This window comes from Leptonychotes weddellii, chromosome 2 (assembly GCF_054177405.1).
Source record: "Leptonychotes weddellii isolate Sample4059 chromosome 2, ASM5417740v2, whole genome shotgun sequence".
In the NCBI taxonomy this organism is placed as follows: domain Eukaryota; kingdom Metazoa; phylum Chordata; class Mammalia; order Carnivora; family Phocidae; genus Leptonychotes; species Leptonychotes weddellii.
This window is the reverse complement of record NC_138370.1, coordinates 23,438,730-23,458,095: the sequence shown is the minus strand read 5'-3', so window position 1 is coordinate 23,458,095 and position 19,366 is coordinate 23,438,730. Positions and strand designations below refer to the sequence as shown.

Here is a 19,366-nt window from a genome sequence, read left to right as displayed (position 1 = left end):
CTATCTTTCAAAATATTGTGATAAAGAATCTCATGGTACATCCCAATAATATGATTATAGTTTCATACGGCATAAATCTCACCATCGATTTCTCATCATTAATATGTTTTAATAAAGATATTTTTTGGTATTACCTATGAATGTTTTGTGAACATTTTATTTGGTAAACACATTTTTATAAGCTCCTTTGTTATTACATTTAGTTCTTTATGAAATTGTAGGAATAAATTCCTGTAAATTATAAAAGAAAATTTGTTTTCATTTTCCAGATTTGTATTTATATATATTATTTGCAGGAATACTTACTTCACTATGGAGCAAGGGTAGTGCTTTGCTTTGCTCCTGAGAAGGATTCTATGGAACCTTTTGTACTTTTCTCCTCTGTTTCCCCACTCATTCCCCTTTTCTTTCTGTTTTTGTTGTCTCCTGACAAAGAGAAAAGAAGCAAAGTAACAGTAGATAAAAGGGAAACACTTTTGCCTATTAATATGTAGATTCTGTTATTAAGTATATGAATATAGGAAATTAATATAAGAAATATCTTGTCTTTCAGCAACATGCTTTTACTTTTTAATTTTTCTCTTTCTTTGTATTTGCCAGAATTCAGATTTTTATGGTAAATACTTTTTTTATTAAGGGGTCCAGGACAGAGTTCCATGTTGCATCATTTCTATTTTATTGGTTTATCACTCATCCTCTTCTCTCCTTTTTCTGATGAGACCTACTTTAATCATAATCATAATGAACTTTCAGTTAAAACCAGTTGTGACATAGCTTACTTATATTAAGAATTCAATGTAGAAACCCTTTTCCTTCCTATTTTTTCTTATTTTTTTTATTATTTCCACAGAAAGAACGTGCTCTCTGAATAACTGTACAGTGGCCAAAAGAATTGGAAAAGGAAAAGATGCTACTGTCATCTTTGAGCATTTCAGGAAACCTGTAGATCCATTTGTTCAGGAAAACTGTTCTTGCAGGGCCCCAAATTCAGAGATAAATCCTTCCAATGCAAATATTTCTAATTCCTATGGAAATGTGCAAAATGGAAACATTTCTGTACATGAAACATACAGTGGACAGATGGAGCACAATTTAGCAGAATGTAGAGACACTTCTCAAGTACATATATATGATTCACGTCCTTCATTTTTTCCCAGTGATACCAGAAAAAGTGTTAATGGGGACCTCATGTTAAATTTGACACAGCTTAAAAATGTTTTAAGTGGTCTTTCTGCTGCTTTTCCCCTTCATAACAATACTGGCTCAAGCACAGTTATTACTTCAAAACTCATTAAAGACCCAAGACTGATGAGGAGAGAAGAAAGCATAGGAAAACATAATAATATTGCAGGCTTAAATGAGATTTTGCCACTTGAGAAGAGTTTAGATTTTAATTCAGAAATAAACCCACCATCTAAGCCAAATAATTCTGCCTCCTCATCTGAAGTTGTGCCTGGTGATCATTCTATTCTTACTAATTGTTCGGAAGCCCCTTGCTTCAAAATTTCTTTTGATGATTCACAGTCACAGGCTCACAACTTGGGCTCTAAGAACAATGATTATACAACTCCCAATAAAATTACCATCGCAGGACAGTGTAAAGGCCAAGACAATTTTTCCTTTCCAATGTGTTTGTCCAATGTAGTTTCAGAAGTTGAGAACCAAAAACACAGTGAGGAAGAAGTCCAGAGATCCCAACAGAGAAGCAACATCCCACTTTTAACTGAAGAAAAAGGTGAACCACGTAACTCTTATGAATCAGTGAATACTTGTACAAAAGGATATAGTAGTCACATTTCTCAAGAATCATGGTCTTCTAATTTAGAAACTGTATATCAGACTGGTCAGCAAATGTCTACAGTTTTTCCTCTCCAAAGGAAAGAAAGCATACATGGGTACATTCAAAATATTGGAAAAGTGAGAGACTTCACTGGCCCAGAAGATAATTCCGAACATGGAGAAAAGCAAATTTTGTGGAAAGAAATTGATTTTACTAATGAAGCAAAAATCAGTCCAGTAGATAATTACATTTCTTTGTACCAAGAATACAAAGAGAATGAGAGTCTGTATTCTTTTGGAAAAAATTGTGATCAAATATCAATTACCCAAGAATTAGAAATACCAAAATCTTCTGCATCTACCACAAAGGATAAATACGAGCTAGATCATCTAGCATTGGAATTACAAAGCAATCTTACTCCAAGAGTGGAGATTTCACAAAAGCATCCTCAACCCTCTTTGGAGTATGAAAATAACATTCATACAAGTTTTGCAATTTCTCAAAAACTAATGGAACTAAAATTGGAAAAACCAAATCAAAACTGTGTTAGCATTATGACTAATGCTTTCCAAGAAGCAAATGACATTCCCCAGGCCGAAGAACTGCCAATTGATAGAGTTATTTCATCTCATGACATTGAAACAACTCATGACAATTCAGATTGCAGCATAGCTGGAGAACATATATGTGTCCATAGGAAAAATGAGAATGATCCAGTGTCATTGGAGAACATGCAGAGAGACTGCAGAGAAACTTTTCAAAATGCTGATAAAGGTCAAGGTCATACTCTATTCTGTAGTGCAGAGTTGTACAATGATACACACCTGAATATTGATCTCAAAGAACAAGGAGATAATAATAAAGAAAATGAAAATGGGGTTAAAGAGGAAGACGTTGCTATGTCTACAGAAAACAGAGTAGATATATATGAAGAGAAGCAGGGTTTTAATACAAACAAAAATTATGCCAATATAGATGAAAGAAGGGAGAACAAAAATTACAACAATGTAGAAATTCTGAGTTCTGAAGAATTTTGTACATTTAATTTGACTTGGCGGAAAAGATATGTATCAACAGAAACTACATTTTTAGAAAATGAAGATACTATCACTGCCATAAAACAAAAAGATACTCAAAATACAGGTAGAAGTGTAGAGCATTTGGCTTCCACAGCATTTCCCAAAATTGCAGCATCTTCAGTGCATGTAGCCTCAAATGCTGCAGTACAGATAGCTGATAATATGCCGCCTACATTAGGCACAAATCATGAAGATCACCAAAGATACCAGATTAAAGAAACTTGTTCTTCTGAGAGTCTAGATTTTGGTTTGTTAGTAAAACATAAGGTTTCTGATCATGAAATGGATATGGATAACAATAAATTACATGACTCATTTCATCAGTCAGTAAGTGACAGCTCAGTTCTTCATAGTTTTGAATTGGAAAGTAATATTGAAGTGGGTTCGGAACAGTGTGATGATGTTTTTCTAATTCAACAAGATACTCCTGGCCATAGAAATGTTCTGTATGAAGAATTTGCGGCCTCATATGAGGCTCTAAAGTCTCGTATTGATTGGGAAGGTCTGTTGGGAGGCAGTAATGGGGAGAGGGAAGTTTTGAAAAGCTCCAGAGGAAGGGAGAATAATGATCAACATTACTCTGAGGAAAGTAATTGTTTTTATTCCTCTCCACAAAAAGACAAAGCAGAGCTCTTCAATCCAATTTTACTTCCAGATTTACAAGTGAAAATCACTAATATATTTATGCCAGGATTCAGTCCCACTTTTGAATCCCCTGCATTGAAAGATAATTTTTGCAAAAACATAACTAAAGCCACAGAACCAGAAATAGATGAGGGGGAAGTGCCAGGATTTGAAATGTATTCCCAGTGTTCTGGTGAAAATTCACATTCTCCCTGTGAAGATGAATTTGGTAATACAAGGCCAGAATCAGGACTAGTGAGTAAATCTGAAATCTCACTTTCTCTTGACGTGAATCATAATACACAAGGGAATCATGCTTCTGAAAAACAAAACAGTGGACCTTTGCTTACTGAACCCTCTAATGTCACAGCATTAAATAATGAAAGAAGTTGTTCCTTGACAAAGTCAAAAACTGATGGTAACAATACTAGACGTAAAAAGGACACAGAATCAAGAATTAGCAAAAGAAAACCAAATATACCTTTTAGGGTTGAGAACACGCCACATAAGGATTTAAGACATCATGAAATTTATGGAAAGAAGAGGAGGCTAACCAGTCAAGACTCATCTGAATGTTTTTCTTCATTATCCCAAGGACGAATTAAAACCTTTTCGAAGTCAGAAAAACACATTAGGAGTGTCCTAGATATTCTAAATAGTGAAGCATCTTTATGCAAAAGCAAACGCCTTTCCAGAAAACTTGACAAAGCCGTTCTTCACTTAAAAAAAGCTCATAGGAGAGTTCACACGTCTTTGCAACTTATAGCTAAAGTAGGAGAAAAAAGGAAGGGCCCATTACCAAAATCATATGCAATAATATGCAATAATTTCTGGGAAAGTTGTGACCTTCAAGGTTATAGCTCTCTGTCTGAAAGAAGATACTACTCCACTAAACATTTTTCGTCAAAAAGAAAATATGACAAGCTAGGAGAGAAAAGAGCTTTGGGATTTGAAGTGGATAAATCATTAACTCACGTATCAAAGCACAAGTCTTACAAAGCAAGGAGAGAGAGAATCACAGAGTGCCTTTCTAAGAAAAATATGGCCAGCAGTGTCTCCAGAAGTCATACCACTATTCATGTGAGAGAATTTTGTGATCAAGAGTATCCTGAATCACAGTTAGCCCTGTGCTCTACAGCCCAAAGTACAAGTCATTCAGCTTTTAACAAGAGTAGTATGAAACGTCTAAGATCATCAGAACTTCGGCCATTTTCTGGAAAAACTGGGTGTCTGTTTTCCCCATCCTGCCCAGATGAGAAACTAACTAAAAAAGAAAATCAAATTGGCACAAACTTTTTATCTAACATTAGTAAATACGAAAAGCCTGAGAACCATTCAGCAAATAATAAAATTAAGGATGCAATGAAAGAAAGTAATTCTGAGACTAATAAAATAATAAATAAGAGTAATTCGATATCTTGCATAAAAGAAAACAACGTAAGTTTTAGCAGAGACAAAAATTATGATGCAACTTGTATAACGCACACAAAGGTAAAAACTGACATAGTTATTTCAGTTTTAGAATCAAATGTGAAGCACTTTTTAAATGTTGATATCTATAAACCGGATAACCTTATTTTATCTGGTTATAAAAGAAACCTGGAAGTAAGTTGTCCTATAGAAGAATGGACAGCTCCCATTCAGAGCTCCAAACCAGGCATTATTTCAGGAGACATCCTTATGGACCTATTAAATCCAACTCTGATAACCCACAAAAAGTATAACAGTGTTCCTCAATGGTTACCAACCACTCCAATAACAGATAGTGAAGGAGAATCTTCAAAATCTTATTTGGATAAACAGAGAACTTTTTCTGTAGATTCTTTTGCAACATCCACCAATGTACCACACTGTCAGCCAGGATGTGGTGGAAGGGAACTTCTAAAAGCAGAAAAATGCTCTTCAAGTCATTGCTTCTGTATAGATACAAATGAATCAAATGTTCTTGAGAATTCTGAGTTGGGTCTCAAATTAGTAACTGAAGAAAGTAAAAGTTGTAGGAAAAATGCAATGAAGAATCTATTTTCCAATGATAGTGCTTTGCTCATAAAAGATAATATAAAGGGTTCTTCAAAAAAATATTTAGCAAAGAAAGACATTCAGGACAGAAAAATGTGGAAAGTTAAACAAGCAGAAAAAGCAAAAGATTCACTTCACAAAAAAAGCATGACTGAAGGATCCATTGCTACTGAGAACAAAAAACAAAAGAATAAGATCTTAGAAGAATCCTCCTACTTAAGTGAGAAAAGAATTAAAAATAATGTGATTGATTCTCATCCAAGCATTGAAGATATTACTGAGACAGTCTCTTTGAATAACCCAGTTTCTAATCATCTTAGCAAAAGAGAGAAAGAAGGGGGAGTTAAAGTTAATAATAACTCTGACTCTGACTCTGCATTGCATTCAGAAATAGCCTGTAATTCCCAACCAGGCATTATAGGAGTGAATCATAGGCCTGTTTTACATATGCACTCTCAAACCTCTGAAGCCTCTACTCAGGAGAAGCCTACAGCAAACATTAATGGTTTAAAAGAAAAACATTGCTCAGCTAATCATTCAGCTCTTATAGCTAGGCTAGCTCAGATTTTGAGAAGGGCGGATGAAACATCATCTTTGCGGATTCTACAGGAAGAAACTAAGGCTTGTCAAAATATTCTCCCTTTATTTGTTGAAGCTTTTGAAAGAAAACAGGAATGTTCTCATGAACAAATTCTGATTTCAAGAGAACTATTGGTAGAACAACACCTGTGGAATAATTGCAAACACAAATTAAAACCATGTGCTGTTGACTCCTTGGTAGAACTCCAAATGATAATGGAAACTATTCAATTCATTGAAAACAAAAAAAGGCTCTTAGGAGGTGAACCAACATTCCGAAGCTTGCTTTGGTATGATGAAACATTGTATGGTGAGCTGCTCGGTAGACCACGTGGATTTCAACAACAATCCAATTTCTATCCTGCTTTTCAAGGAAGGTTAAAATATAATGCGTTCTGTGAGTTGCAAGACTATCATGATCAATTAATTGAATTGTTTGAAGAAACCAAAAGGGAAAACAATTCATACTATGCATTCTTAAAATACAAACGACAGATTAATGAGTGTGAAGCAATAATGAAACGTTCTGATTGCTTTGACTTTTCTCTTTCTGTTCCATTTACCTGTGGAGTTAACTTTGGAGATAGTTTGGGAGACCTAGAAACCTTAAGAAAAAGTACTTTAAAGCTGATTGGTATGTATGGGGACTCTCCTAAAGTTGATTCCTATCCAGGAAAACAAGACCATTTATGGATTATCATAGAAATGATCTCCTCAAAAGTTAATTTTATTAAGAACAGTGAGGCAGTAAGTATTAAAATATCTCTTTATGGCCTGGAACATATCTTTTTTGATGCTGCAAAAAGTCTTGTTTGGAAAGAGAGGAGACAGTCTTTCAGCAAAAAATACTCAGGAAAGGATAAAGAAATGCTACTCAAAATGAATCAGTATGCTTTTTCTAAGTTGAAAAAGATATATGATATGCTGTCTAAAGATTTAAGCAGTGAACAAATTTCCAGTATTGGGCTTGAGAATACTGAAATTGCTTCCAGAAAGTCAGATGATCTAATAAACAAAGCTACAGTTAACATAGAAGACTGTAGGTTTAACAGTACTTTGCTTTCACACCCAGATATCTGTTGTATTAGTGAAATATTGGATCAGGCTGAATTTGCAGACTCTAAGAAATTACAGGAACTCACTTTGAGATGTACTGAACACCTAGAAATTTTAAAAAAATATTTTCAGATGCTTCAAGAAGAGAACATAGATAATATTTTTATCACAGAAGAAAATGTTTTGGACATGGTGAGAAACCACAACCATGGGGCCATAATTTTAAAACCTGCAGCCATTGAAACCTATATTGAAATTGTCATGCTTTCAGAAACCGTTCACTTTCTTAAAAACACAATGGCAAAGAAACTAGACAAACAGAGGTTTCGAGGTATGCTTTGGTTTGATTTGTCACTTCTTCCTGACCTGGTTTGCTGCCAAGAAAAAATGGCTCCTTTTTCATTTCTTAAAAATAACTCAACAGATTGCCTTTGGAAGGTCATAGAGACTGCTATTTCTGAACTTAAGAAAGATCTGGATATTATTTACAAATATAGTGAAGCAGTTAATTGCTCATATGCTCTTCATTTGCTCTCAAGAGAACTTGAAGAACTTTCGGAAATAAAAAAACTTATAAAGAAGTCTGAGTATTCCATTTCTACATATATTGACTTTGTGCCGTATATAGCATCCATAAATTATGGAAGCACTATGACAGAGTTAGAATACAACTACAATCAGTTTTCTACACTGCTCAAAAATACAATGGCTGCCCCTCAGAAAGATTTAGGGAAAATGGCTCATATTATGAAAGTCATGAAAACTATTGAACATATGAAGATAATATGTGCTGAAAATGCCGAATTAACCATTTCCTTTATTCTGTGCCAAATGCTACATAACAGAAAGACTTTCCAACTGAAGAGAAAAGAAAAAATGAATATGCATGTAAAACCTAGGAAGAGTATCAATAAATCTAGTACTTTTATGAAGGTGCCCTCAATTTCAGAGTGCATAATGAAAAATATTTCAAATTCCTCTAAAAAACGATCTATCACTGTAGACAAATGTGAAGACTCTCAGGAACAAGAGAAAAACACTACTGTTTCCAGCTGTAAAAAACAAAAGGTAACAAATGTTTGAAACAAAACCTATGTAAGTATTACTTTTGAGAACAAGTCTACTCTTCAAACAGGTAGTTTGCAGATTGGTAAAAATTGAGAATGCTTTGAATATTGCCTTGCAAAATGAATTTAATAACTAAAGAATTGGATTGGGGGGTACCTGGCTGGCTTAGTCAGTGGAGCATGCAGCTCTTGATTTCAGGGTCATGAGTTTAAGCCCCACGATGCATGTAGAGCTTACTTTAAAAAAAAAAAAGAATTGGATTAAATAATTCCTATTATCTATATTTTAGATAATAGGAATTCTATATATTCTCATATATAGAATCATGATATTCTATATATGAGAAACACCTTGCAAATGTCTACTTTTAAACTAAAAATTATTTAATTTAGAAGATATTTCTTGGAAGGATATAAATTTATATAACTTCTTAAGGGGTAGTCCAATTTATGTGAATGTAAGTTAGTAATTTATTAAGTAGCTTCTATATAATAAGACTATACTTAATGTAGTGAATATTAAAAACTGGCTAATGGAGCCTGTGTTCTTGACCATTATCATCCACATGGAAAAATAGGACAGATATTTTTAAATAGATGATTATGAAGGAGTTACAAGAAGTCCTACATAAACACATTTTATTTAACAAATTATAGAAAACATTTATTTTGTACCTGGCACTGTTCTAATGATTGCACAAATATTAACTTCTTGATCTTTCACAAAATCTTTATGATGTAGGTACAATTATTATCTTATTTAAAGGTATAAAACAGTATAGAAAGGTTAAATAACTTTCCCAGGGTCACAGTTAGTAAATGGGTGAGCCCAGATGTAAAACCAAGGGAGTCTAGCTCCAGAGCCCATACTAACCTAACAACCTACTCTCAGAGCCTTCTCTTAAAATTTTTTGAGAATTTCTCAGTTCAGAAGTAAAGAGAATCCTATATGCAAAATGAAAAGTAGGAATTTTTTCTTGGGTTACTGTAATTGCATTTGTTAGTTAAACTAGTTCTGGAGACCAGGAAACCAATCATTTATTTCACTGTTTATAGAAAAATGCTTACCAAACAACCAGTTTGTAAGCATACTTCCAATAAGAATACAAGTTGTGTACGCCACATCAAGAGTAAAATGAGGATAATACTTAAATACCACCGAGCCACCCAGGCGCCCAATGAATGTAGTTTTAGACCGAGCATTTTAGATGATGACACAACAAGCAATTGTATCTGATGTGAAAATAATATTTATATTGTATTTTATACCATTACCAATGTAGGTTTTCTTTGTAACTTTTAAACATAGGTTGACATGAAAGATGTCACAAAAATCAACAGAGAAGAGGCAACATTCGAGCATCCAAGGTAAGAGTTGCCATCAGCCCTATCTGAAGACAAACTAAACAAAATTAAGCACATATTAAGGAACAATACTAACATTTATTTATATACCTCTGTTGGATCATACATGTAATTTAGAGGACAAGAAAAAGGTTAGGAGGGAGAATAAGGTTTCAGATTATGCAGTGCTTTAAGGTTTAAGGAATTTGAACTTCGTTCTGTAAGTATTGAAGGTATAATCCTGTAAAATGTGTTTTCTCAGTGATTTAAAGGGTAAGGAGATTCTAAGTAGTGGTAGAAGTAGTAGTAAGTTAGAGAATAGTGATGTTTTATAGAATAAAGTAAAATTCATATTTGACAGACATTGTTTAAAGAATTCACGGGGATTAGTAACTGGTTTGCTAAAAAGGAGATAATATGACAAGTGATTAGATTGAGCTTTTTTAAACTTGGTACTATAGACCAGTCAGATTTCAAAATTGGTTAAAAAGATAGAAATTGCTAACTTGGGGCACCTGGGTGGCTCAGTCGTTAAGCATCTGCCTTCGGCTCAGGTCATGATCCCAGGGTGCTGGGATCGAGCCCTGCATCAGGCTCCCTGCTCAGCGGGAAGCCTGCTTCTCCCTCTCCCACTCCCCCTGCTAGTGTTCCCTCTCTCACTGTGTCTCTGTCAAATAAATAAGTAAAATCTTAAAAAAAAAAAAAATTGCTAACTTATATTACTAAATGGGGATTTATTCATCAACATCCATATATTATAAATATACTACAGTTTCATAAAAGGATGTTTAACAACATGATATAGGAGGAACATGATTTCAAACTAAAGGCTAGTTCTTTAAACTGAATTATTTTTATGAAAAACTTCCGACATGGTTTGTATTTTTTCATTCTGACATGAAGTGGCACCACTGGACATTTTGGCCATCTCATTTCATTCAGTTCTCTAAGATTTTCAATTTATCACAAGCTTCATTTTGTCCAATTTTTTTTCCATTTTATGAAAGAAAATGGGTAATATAGAAAAAAAAGATGAGCATTCTCATTTCTGTCTTACTTGGTTCTGCTGCTTTAATTATACATTTTATTTACTGCATTTCTAAAATCCTTTTCTAGACTCTGAATAGTTGTGTTAGTTGCACCAAGATGAATAGGCTTTTAAAGGGATAACATAAACCAGTTCTATAATCATCTTAGTTTTGGTAACTAAATATAGGTGGTATTTGCTACTCAAAGAATCAAACTTTCCTGCTCACATAGCAGGAGAATGAATCCAAATATAAGATTAATACAGGGTACATGGAAGAATATTCTCTAAGAGAATGCATAAAAGAGTGACCCTACAGGCAGCTGCCAATGTGTAGGGTTGAGACATCACTGAAACATCATTGGAAATGTGATAGAGTCAAAATTGTACTTTCTGCAAAATGTCAAAGTATTGTACAGGATTGGATGATGATGATGTTGGTTGTCACTAAAATGCCTTTTAGAGGGGCGCCTGGGTGGCTCAGTCAGTTAGGAGTCTGCCTTCGGCTTGGGTCATGATCCCGGGGTCCCAAGATGGACTCCCGTGTCAGGCTCCCTGCTCAGTGGGAAGCCTGTTTCTCCCTCTGTGTGCTCTCTCATCTCTCTCTCTCACTCTCTCTCTCAAATAAATAAGATCTTTAATTTAAAAAAAAGTTTGAAATGCCTTTTAGAGAGGCTGGATTAAGTAAAATACAGGGCTTTTAGAGTTGAAACTAAATATTTACAAATTCCGGGCCAAAGATTAGTATCTCTTGCCTGGGGAGGAGTGATTACTTTTTTTCTTTTCAACATGTTCTTTTCCACTTGTAATTTAAAGAATTTGATGAGACACCAAAAAATATAATCATCCTGGAGACCTTTAACTCTCTGGCTCTAGACATTTCCATAGTGGATGCTTCCTTCAGCCTGGTTGAGACTCTCTAAATTTAGGTAGAAATGTCAAGGATATTGAATTGGCATGATAGGGTGGCTCAGTCATTAAGCGTCTGCTTTCGGCTCAGGTCATGATCCCAGGGTCATGGGATTGAGCCCCGCATCTGGCTCCCTACTCGGTGGGACAGGAAGCCTGCTTCTCCTTTTCCCACTCCGCTTGCTTGTATTCCCTCTCTCTCTCTCTCTCTCTGTCAAATAAATAAATAATAAATTGGCATGATACTTTGGAGGTCTGTGTTTCCTCTTCTCAACCTTGAACGGACAAAATATCTTAGTAGTTCCTGATAAAAGAAGATGACCTTTTGGCAGGGGCAGGGCAGAGCTTGGTAGTTTTGTCAGTTATATATAGCCATTTACAAGTAAAGAAGAGCATCAAAAAGTTGGAAGTGTATGAATGCAAAACTGTAGTAAAAGATTGGATGTAGTTTTCTACTTCTAAAAGCCTCTGGGGCGCCTGGGTGGCTCAGTTGGTTAAGCGACTGCCTTCGGCTCAGGTCATGATCCTGGAGTCCCAGGATCGAGTCCCGCATCGGGCTCCCTGCTCAGCAGGGAATCTGCTTCTCCCTCTGATCCTCCCCCCTCTCATGCTCTCTCTCTCTGTCTCATTCTCTCTCTCAAATAAATAAATAAAATCTTAAAAATAAATAAATAAATAAAAGCCTCTGTTAGGAAATGTCCAGTGCATAAAATAATTACAATATTGACCACAGTGTATATATTTCTAAACATATTGGAAATACATTTGAAATGTGGAGTGTATCACATTCAGCAGGGAAAGTATCTCAATTCAAAGCAAGGGAATAAAACTGGGGAAATAAGTTACACATATATACTGCTGATAGAGAAAAGGTAAATCTTAAGAATTCTCCTAAATAACTTCAAATACATGTTTATAATTAAGTTTTGGGGACTCCATTTATATAAAGTTGTTTTTATGTATGTGTTATACTTAATAGGACTGCAAGATCTCATCCCGAAAGTGAAAGTGAAATAGGACCAACTTCATCTGACAATCTGAAAAGAAACCATGTATCTCCAAAAAAGGTTGAGGTGGAAAGATCACTTCCTGGCTCACTATTACCTTTAAAGAACTTAACAGACACTTGCACATCAAAGTCAGAGGGCAAAATAGATTTAACTAATATTGCATCTGATACTTCGGAAGACTTCGCTGGACAACAGGGAAACTTAAATAGCATGAAGAAAAGCAATGTGAATTTTAGTGCTACTGAAACAAAGAGTGATAAGAAAGATTGTTGTTCTTTTGCAGTTTGTGAACAAAGAAGTGTAGATGGCATATTTCCAAAAGACTACAAGATGCCTTCACAGAGATTTCTTAATCCTGCAGAGAAATCTTTTCCCTCAGACATAAAACCAGGAACTGATGCTTCTCCTCTGCCTGATGCATCAGTGCTCTCAAAGCCTATTTTCCGTTTTGTTAGGGACATCCCTGCCAATTTAGAAATGAATGACACTGTCTTTGAACTTCAAGATAATGAAATATTAAATTCATCTATTAAAAATGCTGCATGCACCAATTCTTCAGAATCCAAATTTATCCAGAACAGTTCTCCTATTCTGCAAGTAAATAAAACACAGCCTGCAAAAACTGAGTTAAAAGAAAAATACATGAAGGATACCTTGAGTCCCAGTACTGTACCTCTTGGAGCATCTGGGAACATAACCTGTAATGTAAATCAAACAGCAGAATACTCTGTTTCTGAACAACAGAATAATGAAAATTCAGAAGTCCTAACTCAGAATGCTGTTGCATATTGGAATGAACTTCCACAGTCTGCATGTACCCCAATATATAATTCTTCTGCACATTCATTTGGAACTTCATATCCTTACTACGCTTGGTGTGTTTATCATTACAGCAGCAGCGGCAGTTCCCTTACCCAGACATATCACGGGATAACATCATATGAAGTACAGCCACCTCCTGCTGGGATGTTGACTGCAGTTGCAAGTACTGTTCAAAATACACATTCTAATCTTTTATACTCTCAATATTTTGGCTACTTTGCTAGGGAGCCACAAGCAAATGACTTTGTGCCAGGGAATGGGTATTTTCAATCTCAAATGCCTGTTTCTTACAATTTTCAGCAGCCGATTTTTTCACAGTATGGTCCCCATCAACCATTCCCACAAGCTGTATACCCTTACCCTCCTGATTCAGGTGTACTTCCAGAAGTTCCTTGGAATTATGGTGAGTTTTATAAGTTTTAGTGCTCACTTCATTGAGTTTTTACTTTTCTCTCTTTGTCTGTTTATGTAAATGAAACTTATAGCAGGTGATGATCTATAGCAGTCATTTTTCTGTGCAGACTTGTAGAATTGTTCAAATCTTAGGCAGAATTGAATTATATCCGGTTGTCAGAGATTGAAACAAAAAGAATTGGTAATATCACTAATATGTCCTTCAACAAAACCCAACTTTGGGAAGTAATCAAGTAAATTATAGTTAATCCATACCACAAAATACAGTGCAACAATCACAGGGTTTAAATAAGTTTGTGGGTTTTTTCAAGATTTTTTAAATTTATTTATTTGACAGAGAGAGCACAAGCAGGGGGAGATGCAGAGGGAGAGGGAGAAGCAGGCTCCCCACTGAGCAGGGAGCCCGATGCGGGGCTGGATCCCAGGACTCTGGGATCATGACCTGAGCCGAAGGCAGACGCTTAACCGACTGAGCCACCCAGGCACCCCTTAAATAAGTTTTTAATAACGGTTTTTAAAACTATGTCATATAAATTTACCTGTGTAAATAAATAAATGCCTAGAAATACTGAAATGAAATACACCAACATTTTAACTAGTCTGCCTCTGGGTAATAAAATTGGGGGATTGTGGAGAGAGTTTTTAATATTTTCTAGATTTCCTACTATGAAAATACATTATTTTGATAAATGGAGAAAAAAATAGAGTGAAAAACCAAGTTTGAAAAAAAAACTTCAATCCGATAAAGCCACCTTTCTCTTGGTATTCTAATATAATATCTGGGCATAAGTGAGAAGAACAACTTGGTAACTTGCCACTAGAAGTTGAAATTTTTTCTCTTAAGTGCAATTCTATTTGTAAAATACAATTAGAACACCGATTTTTAAAATTAAATTGAAATGTATATTTACCAGTGTATAGCAAAATTTAAGAACAATTGTTAATAATCCAACAAAAACTACAATTATCCATTAACACTCCAATATTCAACCATCAGAGGTAATATGTACTGTAAGTAAAGTTAAGGATCTTTTAAGGTCTTAGAGAAATGCAAGAGAATTTCTTTCTAAACTAAAAAGTCGTTTCCTGGAACACCTGCCTGGCTCAGTTAGAAGAGCATGTGACTGTTGATCTCAGGATTGAGAGTTCAAGCCCCACATTGGGTGTAGAGATTACTAAAAGTAAATAAACTTTTAAAAATAATAAAAGTTGTTTCCCAATAGATTCTCTTACAAATTAGTAAATAGAAAAAAATTGAGTTCATTTATTCATTCATTGGTCCTAATTGGATAAGAAGCAGATTGTTAGCATAGTTCTGTTTCTAATTTAAAAATCTGATCACAGCACCTCTATATTGGAGTTGCCACTGACACTATGTCCTATGGGATAAAATTCAGATACTTTAGCTTGAAATGCAGGGTCCTTCACAGTTTATGTAGCCTCATCTCCCATCACTTCCACCTTTGTATTCAACCCACATTGAACTTCTTACTGTTCTCTCATGTAAGAATTCCTCTCGTACTTCCATAGAACTTTTTGTGTGCCTTTCTCACATGATAAGGCATGTGAGTATTATATGGCATTGTAATTATCTGTGTATCTTTCCCTTCCCATCATGGCCCACCAAATGAGTTTAAACAGGACTGGAAACTGTTTACCTAAAACAGAAGAAAAACAGTAGAGGAGAGGAGAAAGAAATAGTGGAAGTGGGGAAGTATATGACTATGCTTTTCCTTTGTGATTGATTTGACACACTGCTGCTGCTATAATAATAAACACATCAAACATAGTAGATGTGGCAAGCCTATGAATTAAACTAGAAATTTGCATTTCTGAAATAGGAAATCTTGAATGTAATTGTTTCATAAAGGTTCTCAGAGTTTGAGCTTTCTCATGTTCTTAATAATTAAGCTGTTGGTGATGCTTAAAAAGATATTTCTGGAATCAAATCCAGCTTTGATTCTCAAAAAATTTTCGTTGTTAACCTACTTGGTTATATTAGTCAAGTGAAAATAAAGGAAAAGAAACAATTACCTATTGTATTATTCAAAAATAACTCTAAAAATATTACGAGGCAATAAGCACCTCATTTAATTTTCATGAGTACAAATCTATAGAGATCACCTCTCATGCTTTCAGGAACTACATCCTTCTAAACATCTGAAAATCTCTCTGACCCATTTTTTGATGTTTTGCTCTTGATGCTTGTATTCAGCGCCATAAATGGAACTAAGAGAAGGGACTAAGTGAGCCGTGTGTGTGAGGCACATTATTACATCCTTTACTCCATTTAACTCTCCCAGAATATCTGAGAGAGATGTAGAGATTATTGTTCTTTTACAGATAAGGAAAGTACTCCATGGAGAGCCTTAAATAACTTTTAAGATCCCATGGCTATTAAAGGGCAGATGTGCAGTTTGAACTCTAGTATTTTTAGTTCTAACTTAATTCAGGTCTTCCACTATACCATTATGTACTGTTAGTTTCCCTCATTAACTTATCTCAAATCTTTGTGGGTTTGTTTTCTTTCAGTTCCATGGCAACAAGAACCTTTTAAGCCAGGACATTGAAAAAAGTCTTCTGTCTACTGAAATAAAGGGGATTTAACAAGTTTTTCCAAGTATTTTTTCCTTAATTTTTTTATTTTTACATTTTTAAATATATGTGAATGTGGTAGGAAATAGAAACCATATAGCCCTTTATAAAATGTTTAAATGCAACAGTGTATCATATAATGCAATTGGAAATCAATTTCTGACATCCAAAATACCAAAATTATTTCCATGCAATATTTTAGTGAATGGTAGTAGGCTATTTTCAATATCCATCAGAAACATTAACAATATTTTGAAATGTTTCCATCACAGCTGTTAATACAAAGATCCTTTTGAGATTATTGTAATGGAGTAAGGAGAGTAAATGTAACATTTAATATGATTAAAGTTAAGCAGTGGTAGTAAAATCTTTAAAATAAGATTTTTCTGTCTGATATTTTTTTTATATTGTTTATGGTAGCATTGTGCCATTTGACTTAAAGAAGGACTTTTTTTTACTTGGATTGTTCAATCAGACCAATAATTTTATAATTCTTGATATTTCATATAATTTACAATTCTGTATCTGATGTGACAAATTCCTTTAATTTCAATATTTTCTAATTTTTACTTGAAAAATATGTTTTAATAGGGAATTTGGTTTGTATATTTTCAGTGTTTGTTCAGAGTAGAGATTTTTAAAGTTTTTATGTTTGAAGTAGTTTTATATCATTGTATTGAAATTAAAGTACATTTAACACCTTTTCCCAGGAGCCTCCTCCACAAGATTATTTCTTTTGTATTTCACAATTCAAACTTTTTAAAAAAATGATTTTGTAGCAAATAAGAATAATTTCTTTAGCTTATGCTAAATGTTTATGCTAAATGTTTAGTCACATTTTAGTAATTTAAATAACAGCACAAATAGAAGTTTTTTAATGCTGTGGTCATAGATTTTTTTTTCCTTTTTTCCACAAAAGCAAAAAATGTCTCAGAAATAATCATCATAGAACAACAGGGGTTATAGTGTGTAACTATGGTCTTGAGCACCGCTCTCTGCCCACCAACACCCAATCCTGTTTTCTATAAAATTACAGCTAGAAAGATCCCATACAACTGGATGGATCTTTCTCAAAAGTGCTAGTGGGCCCAAAAATGTGACAAGAAATTTGCATTGGCTCAATCTATGCAGATAGCAGAGCCATTAGTGTTTTCTCAGACTTTCTGTGTTAGCAGACTTTTTATGTTATCTAGCACAGGCCTCCAAAAAGAGTACAATTCAGCCAAATTTATTGTAGAATAACTAATTTTTCAGTTTAGAAAAACACTAAGAACCCCCCGGATAAGCCTCTTTACTCACAACCAAATAGGATGGAATTCAGAGTACTTAAGGTTCTTCTCTAACAGATCTTTAAAAGAGCAAAGAACTGCACCTGAAAGAACTAAGGAATTTGAAGACTATAGGATTTAAGCAATATCAAAATAACATGGGCAGGGGAGGAGGGTGGGATAGGGGGGTTTGTCCATATAGTTGTTTTATTTGAAAATAGTCTGTAAAATCTGAACTCCTGAACACATACTAAAACAGTAATACTCTTACCCAAAAAATAACTTTGTCATTTGGTTTATGCTTAATTATGGAAAGATGTTACAAATTTATTATTAAAAATGCCTCTTACTAGGTAAACCAGAAGTTAAATGTTAAAAGGATGCTTTCTTTAAACAATGTTCAGATTCTCTTAATACTGTCTTGTGATACTTTTATTTCATGAGTTTTGATTTCTTCCAAAAAAATGAAAAACGTTATCTAAATATTCAGTTACATTTTAAAATCTGTACTTTGAAACAGAACATGAAAAACTAGAACATTTTCTTCCCGTCCCCCCAAATACGTATTTTAGTTCTAAAAGTAAAAATAAAACAAATTAAAATTTAGGCAAACATTATTTAAAAAACAAAAAACCTGGTTATTTGTAAATATTACTGTTTTGGAATTAAAGAATTACCTGAATAAACTGAATTCCTTCTAGTTTCAGTTGTTTTTTTTTTTTTCCTTTTGTGTTTCTTCACTAATGAGCAGATATATGATTGGTCCTTGGTTTACACATACCCATTACATGAAAACCCACAAAGAACTGGCTTAATTAGATGACTAAACAGACTGCTGGAGCCCTCCTTCCACTGCAGCTTGGTTTTGCCTTCATGTCCTTCCTTCCTTCCCCCTCACTCTACAAACTTCTTACTTCCTGGAGTTCCATAGGACAAGCCAGAGTCCCTGCCTTCATGCAGTTCTCATACCATTCAAGAGGGTAAGTAATATACATGTAAGTAATTCATTTCACATCATGAGAAGTAATACGGAAAAAGCAAAATAAAGTAATGGAACAGAGAATGATTGGATGATACATCAGCTGAGATGATCAGGGAGGTAATCAAACTAACTTCTATATTCTTACATTTTAATTATATCACTCTGCCTTCCATTAATATATATATTATAGATGTGCCTCTAAAACTTAAGTTCTGAATCTAGCTAACTAAAAGGCTATATCCCCCATTTTCACAATGAGAAGATTCCCAAAACAGTTTTTTAGTGAATTTAAATATATAAACTTTTAGGGATACAGAGGTATGTTTAAATATCAGGTGTATGTTATATAAAAATATTTAAAATTTTTTTTCTTTTTAATTTTTGTTATGTTAGTCACCATACATTACATCATTAGTTTTTGGTGTAGTGTTCCATGATTCACTGTTTGTATATAACACACAGTTCTCCATGCAGTACGTGCCCTCCTTAATACCCATCACTGGGCTAACCCATCCCCCAACCCTGCTCCCCTCTAGAACCCTCAGTTTCTTTCTCAGAGTCTATAGTCTCTCATGGTTCTCCCCCCCCTTCATTTTTCCCTTCCTACTATCTATTTTTTTCTTAAACATATAATGTATTATTTGTTTCAGAGGTACAGGTCTGTGATTCACAGTGCTTACCATAGCACACACCCTCCCCAGTGTCTATCACCCAGCCACCCCACTCCTCCCACCCCCCACCACTCCAGCAATCCTCAGTTTGTTTCCTGAAATTAAGAATTCCTCATATCA

General features: G+C 34.5%; 1 protein-coding gene across 1 annotated transcript in view; it reads left to right on the top strand.

Annotated features, from left to right (window-relative positions):
• Window positions 1-18,493, top strand: part of TEX15 (testis expressed 15, meiosis and synapsis associated) — an 87,744-nt gene extending 69,251 nt beyond the window's left edge. The window contains exons 8-11 of the mRNA XM_081808712.1: window positions 851-8,205; window positions 9,514-9,572; window positions 12,464-13,719; window positions 16,263-18,493. Coding sequence (XP_081664838.1) covers window positions 851-8,205; window positions 9,514-9,572; window positions 12,464-13,719; window positions 16,263-16,300 — 8,708 coding nt within the window. The 3' untranslated portion in view covers window positions 16,301-18,493. The remainder of the gene's footprint in view (window positions 1-850; window positions 8,206-9,513; window positions 9,573-12,463; window positions 13,720-16,262) is intronic.
• The last annotated feature ends 873 nt before the right edge of the window (window positions 18,494-19,366 follow it).